Genomic DNA, 6,726 nt, shown 5'->3' on the forward strand with positions numbered 1-6,726 from the left:
GACAGACATCATAAAATAACCTTTATACAGGATTAGTAGATCTGTTTACATATAAAAAACAGAAAGGACCTCATTACAGTTAGATTTCACATAAATTACACAGATTGACTTTTTTTAAACTACTATTCAGCTTCAAAGTCCCTTTTAAAAATTTCGTTTTGAAGGCACAGTGCATGATAATAAACCAAAGACTGAAGCACTTGAGATGAAGGAGTCCTGGGCACCTCATGTAAATAGCTATAGATTGTTCTGGAGCTGGGGAATGTCACTCTGAAAAAGTGGAGAGGTGAAAAGTTGATTTTTAATCTGAGAGTAGAAAAATACCACTATGTCATACCTCCAGAAAATCTGCAGCATGGCCGGCAGAGAAGGTAGCTTGCATACTCATGGTATGCCATTCATAAAAGCCAGAGTCATACACATTTATAGAATTTATATCCAACTGCCTCAAAATGGTAGCCTGTTTTCAAATTTCACAATAGATTCTGCCAAATCAAAATCAACTAGGATAATATTCTGAAAGTCAAGTGAAATATTCATGAATTATTGCTAAAAACAGGAGAATTGGGTATTGGGAAATATTTCTTCCTGAACTGGAAATTCAAGTTTAGCTGACATTAATCAAGGGCTCTAATCACACCCCCCAAATCTGCTTTAATTACAGCAAATCAGAAATCCAAATACTTATCAAAAATTTGCTAGCTAGAAAATCACTGAACGTTGACCGTAGTGGAATTTTGGTAGTAACATTAAAGTTGCTACTCTTAAAAACGATTCTGCTGGAGAACCATAACGTAGGGCACTATGATGGCATTTGCAGCCAAAAAGCTTTTAATACAGCAAGGACAAAACCTGGCACAAGTGCATTTCTGGCCACAGGAAAATAAAATGATTTACTGTTGAGAATAAATGGAAATAGAAGAACAGGTCATGGTTATACTGAGTAACCTGGTGTTAGCTCAGAAACACAATAAGCTCAGTTATCAGCACTACCTTTTATTTATTTGCCAACTCATAGTTTTACGTTCAATACTCATTAATTCAGCAAATCTCATTCAGTGAAAGTTACCAAAGGTTAACCAGTCAATCACACTGGGCCAAATATACATTCTGTTTCCTTTCTGGAGGATGACAAAGTCCCAAAGCACATTCCCTCCAAAGAGAATTGTAAGCATTCCTCAACTGGATGGGGTCCTAACCACTACTCAAATGTTCAGCAAAATACATCAAAACCAAAGGGCCTTTCCTTCTGAAATTAACTTGAGTTCTTCTTATTGAACTGTATAATCAGTACAAGTGCATTTACACAGGCAGACACTTTGAATATGACCTACTCAATCACTTTGCTTTTATTAAGGAGTTGCGAGGGAAGAAGGCTTACACACTGATCACCAGGACAAAAAATAAAAAACCGCCTTGTGAGTAAAAAAAGGCACAACTCAGGTTTTGGGCAAATTTCTTAATACTGTGATACTTACTTGCCTCCATGACTCCAGGGAAATGAAAAGTCTCTAGGAGAAATACTGAAGAAATGCATTCCCCATGCCGTATGGCTTCAATGCCTTAAGCAGTTAATGTGGTCTAATATTAATTACATTAGATCCACAAATAAAAGACCAAGCAGGGCAGAGAACACAGTCTTAGTAGTCATGATCCTGTACATTCATGTTAACAGGTAACACAGGCTGAGACGGCCTTTGTTATGCATTCCAGAGCAATGCATCATTTAGAAATTCATTAGAGGTTCAAGATTTATAGCAGAATTTGGCTTTCCTTTCAGGAAACATTATTAAAAGAACTATTTGTATGTTCATCTCTAAAAATATTTTACACATGCTGAAAAGGCATGGACTCCAGTCACTGTGATGTACAGTGAAAGATCTGTTTCATTCAAGAGAGAAATGAATTTAAAAGGCATCCTCTCGTGAAGACCAACATTAATAAAGTTGAAGGTTGTCTTGTCAACTTTGTTTCCCTTCTACCTGCAGTTGTTCCAAGTGGAGCCAGCCACTCACAGGCCCTTCGTGGGTTTTCTGACTTTGCACTCTTAAAAATAAAGCTGAAAAGAGCAATGCCACCACATCATCCCCCTAAGGAAAATGTAAAGTATTATCAGAAGAAACTACATCATGTATATTTCATTAAGTTCCAGAACCTCGTGACCTCTGTTCTGTGCATGTGGTGGACTGAGAGTAGGGTGGCAAGGGCTCAAAACTGAGAGTTGTGTTGATAACAGAGTTAATACCGGAAGGGCTTAACCCTGACCCACCCAAATTAGACTACAGATACTCAGCAATAAATGTCATGACCATTATTCCTGCTAAACCAGATCTCTCTGCGTAAAGCTATACTTTGGGTACATTTCTCAGGAAACTGGGTTGAATGACCTAGGTGGGTGGTAAACCATTCCATGTGAAAGCTTTGGGATGACTGATACATGAATGATATAGAATTCAACTTGAAAAGATGAGAGCAAGTTTTTTGATCCCCTGATTTAGTACAAGTTCAGCAGCAACTTGGCCGTTAAAACATTCCAAGGTATTAAACTGTTAGATCATTGGTAAGACTCATACTCACAAAAGCATCATTTCCATTGAGTAGCATAATATCACAGACACAGTAAAATACAAATCTTTTAGGCGTTTGCAATAACTTCAGTGGCACTGAAGATGATACTTTCTCACTATGGTGTTTATGTTTGTTTGTTTTTTAATAGAGGGAGCCATATTTAAGTGCTTTCAACTGAACTTTCAACAGAATTGGTTGATCAAGAAGAGACTGCCAAATGAAACATTAGGACAAAGAACCCAATCACTTGCAGAGGCCTTTATGAATAAGGCTGGCCAAGCTATTTCAGTAACAGGATGCTATGAGAGGGTGCCGGCCTGGGCTGCACATGAAGTGTAGATATTTTGTGTTCAAATGTAGGTTAAGAATGTGCAAGGAGGTTTCTTCCATACTTCCGGGTATTTTCAGTAGAATTCAGATCTTGTCGATTGCCAGGTCATCTGAAAACCCTAAGTGTACAACATAGAAAAAAGGTTCGAATTTAGGAAGTATTAGAGAATTAGGCATTCCTCGAATAAACTATGCTTCACAGACAAAAGCAACAGCACCTGTGGGTTTTACCGCGTTAGAAGATAGGCAACACGAGTTTTAGCTTTTGCTAGATCTCCTTCTTGGCTCTACTCAAGTGGACACTGAGATCTTTTTACAACAGTCAATGAGTTATCCCTTAAAATGGGGATGTTTAGAACTTTGCTAAACCTTAAAGAGAGGTAGAGAAATCCTCTGTGCTTAGAGCACAGCCCACCAGTTCTGATCTAGCCTTGGAACAGGTAGAAAGCCCAATACAGAAGCACATTTATTCATTTCCTAATGCTCTATATAAGTTTCAAAATCAATTCAGCCTCCATTAAACCTGAATAATAAGAGAAACTCCAGCTATTCAATAACTAGAGAGAAGTACTTCTCAATAGGTTAAAAAAAAAAAAGTGAGTTTTTAAAGCTTTATGTCAGATTCTGACTGCTGTCCCTGCCTTAATGTTTCTGGATTCTTTTGGCCATTTAAAATAAAGAGAAAAAGCTAAAGCCACTAGTAAACCACCTGATGTGCAAAAGACAACATCCACTAGTTGGCTTTGTGCAGTTGCAACATAAGCTCCAAACAGCTCATCTTAAATTATAAAAGAAATACGAAGTGGCTGTCCCATCTCTGCTGCATAAATAGAAAGCAGATTTTTTTTTTTAAAGGTAAGAGTACTTTAAGGAGGGGAAGTTCAAAACTGCAGCCAAATTCACAGAGAATACAAATTTAGCAAGTTAACTTCCCAAAGCTCTTTGAAGAAACAAGACAGTCTCTCTCCTTGATGCAGTGTCTCCCAAAAAGAACTGTAACTTTGCTTGGTACTTATGCTGGGAGAGATGCAAGGCGTGTGTTTCAATGTTTGCTGGAATATAACGTTTCCTCCTCAGTGTCTGTTTCGTCCTGGAATTCGTGGCTTAAGAGAGACTTCTTGGAGCCAGTTGACATCATGCGAATTTCATCTTCATACTCATCGTGATGCTGCCTGAGCCGATGAAAGCCATCCTTGTGTCTGTTAGACTTGATTGAGCAGATGCACCAGATAATGCAAGCTGTTAGGATCAATGCCGACATGGTGGCACCTGTCAAACAGAACCATCATGTGACTGGAGCTCCAGCTGAAGGATGCAAATAAGCAGCTGCTTACAATGGTACTTTTTAGCATATTCCCTTCATTTATTTATTTCATGCACTTAAAAACAACCTTTTATTATTATAGAAGTAGTAACATGTATTATGCACAAAATTGGAAAACTATAGATAAGCAAAATACTAAAAACCCAAACCCCAAACTCTACTTCCTCACATTTCCATTATCCTGAGATCATTTTTAACAACCCTAGTGCATATTTTTTCTGGATTTTCCTTCATGCATGTGTGTATGTATACAAATATATTTTTTTCTTTTACCACAATGCAGAACTATGGCCAATGCTGTGCAACCTGCTTTTTTAAATCAATCAATGACTTCTACTTTTCCTTTCCGGTAAATTTTCATCTCATTCCAAATCCCTCATTTATGTAAAATATTTTTACATAAGACTCTGATGCTGGGAGGGATTGGGGGCAGGAGGAGAAGGGGACGACAGAGAATGAGATGGCTGGATGGCATCGCTGACTCGATGGACATGAGTCTCAGTGAACTCCGGGAGTTGGTGATGGACAGGGAGGCCTGGCGTGCTGCGATTCATGGGGTTGCAAAAGGTCAGACACAACTGAGCGACTGATCTGATCTGATCTGATCAGAATAAGAGTCTAAGGACCATAAAATACAACTAATAAAATCATAATAAAAATTAAGGGCACAATAGCAAATAGGTGGCATAGTCAGATTTAAACTGGATCCCAGCTTCTGTCTTTCTAAGCACTTCATGATTCATGCTTTATCTGGTTCATGTTTCCAAAATATCACTCTCTCTCAACCAAGGATCTCTCCCCAACACACCCTGTAATAAAACTTGGTCATTTTCTAACAGGTTCAAGCTCTCCTTAGAAATAAACCAAGGTTCTTTGTGTCCAAAGATACAATACAGCAGAGTATTTATTGTTTTACCACAGTTTTTCCTTCTTAAACTTTCAGTAATTCAAGCAATGGCACATTAATCCTGGAGGAAACAAATATTCCCTCCTTCCAGGATCATGGGAAAAAAAGAACTAATATAAGTCAAAGTCCAAGGACTTAATGATCTTTGCAAGTCATTCATTCAACCAACAGTGAAGTGGCTCTTCCTTAAGACCCACTACATGCCACCCATGGTTCTAGGCACTGGGGAGGCAGAGAAAAGCCCTTTCCTGCCAGAGATCATGTTTTAGTGGGGGAGATCAGATACAGACAAATAAATGACTAAACATGTAATGTAATGGCAGCTAGTGAGAAGTATTTTAACCCAAACATGTGAGGCAGAGACAGTGATAGGAGTATTATTTTAGCTAGGGTAATCAGGGAGGAAGGCCTCTCTGTAGAGATGACATTTCAGTACAGACCAGAAAATGGGGAAGGGGCAAGCTGTGAGAACATATGGGAAAATATTCCAGGAAAGTATTCTAGGAAAATCATGTTTAGGTAGGAGACAGTAGAGGAGAAGGTTCAAATGATTGTGGAGCTGATCCATTCTCAACCTGAAATGTCAGGGTGAGTTTTTAAGTTCGACTACCGAAAATTTACCTGATACAGTTACCACAAGCTCCCTTGGCAAACCAAAGATCCGGTTATCTGTGTCAAAGACTATTACCACAGAACTTGCAGCATCATGACGCACGAAGACCTGGGAAGATAAAGTGCAAGAATGAGAAAAAAGTTTACTTAAGGTATATTATATCCACTCTATGTTCCTAGGGCCTTTACAGCAAACCAAGGAGATGGCTGGTTGTCATCTAAAGTATACAAAATGCTACAAAAATTTCCTTTTGTTTCTAAAGGATAGAAAGATAACTATCATAATCAGGAGATGGTCCACAAGCTTCCTAACAAGAGTTTAATGTTAAACAGAAGTTTAATCCCTGGTAGCTCAGCTGGTAAAGAATCTGCCTGCAATGCAGAAGACCCTGGTTCGACTTCTGGGTCAGAAAGATCCCCTGGAAAAGGGATAGGCTTCCCATTCCAGTGTTCTTAGGCTTCCCTGGTGGCTCAGCTAGTAAACAATCTGCCTGCAATGTGGGAGACCTGGGTTTGAGACCTGGGTTTGAGACCTGGGTTTGATCCCTGGGTTGGGAAGACCCCCTGCAGAAGGAAATGGCAACCCACTTCAGTATTTTTGCCTGGAGAATTCCACGGACAGAGGAGTCTGGTGGGCTATAGTCCACAGGGTCGCAAAGAGCTGGACACGACTAGGCAACTAACATATGTATCTAACATATATATATTCCTGTTTCTAGAAGTATTATGAATAACAAGAATTTACGTTATACCACTCAAGTTGAGTTTCTTACCTGTGAATGTTGTTGCTGATACCCATCAGCAATGGCGTTGATGTTATGGACACCTGGGGCCAACAGTACATGGAAATAACCTCCGTCTTTTGTATGTACCTTTATTCCTTCATTGAGCACAATGACTGCTTTAGAGATTGGTTTTCCAGTCTTATCTTTAACAAATCCATGAACTCCCTTATGAACCTGAAAAAAAATGTTTAAAATATAAA

At 39.0% G+C, this 6,726-nt stretch overlaps 1 protein-coding gene across 1 annotated transcript in view; it reads right to left on the minus strand.

Moving 5' to 3' along the window:
• The window catches only part of CPD (carboxypeptidase D), a 73,289-nt gene continuing 66,563 nt past the window's right edge, over positions 1 to 6,726 (minus strand). The window contains exons 20-22 of the mRNA XM_010861677.1: positions 6,515 to 6,700; positions 5,751 to 5,850; positions 1 to 4,167 (exon numbers count right to left, since the gene is read on the minus strand). Coding sequence (XP_010859979.1) covers positions 3,941 to 4,167; positions 5,751 to 5,850; positions 6,515 to 6,700 — 513 coding nt within the window. The 3' untranslated portion in view covers positions 1 to 3,940. The remainder of the gene's footprint in view (positions 4,168 to 5,750; positions 5,851 to 6,514; positions 6,701 to 6,726) is intronic.

Source organism: Bison bison, unplaced genomic scaffold, assembly GCF_000754665.1.
Source record: "Bison bison bison isolate TAMUID 2011002044 unplaced genomic scaffold, Bison_UMD1.0 scf7180017864472, whole genome shotgun sequence".
NCBI classification, from domain to species: Eukaryota; Metazoa; Chordata; class Mammalia; order Artiodactyla; family Bovidae; genus Bison; species Bison bison.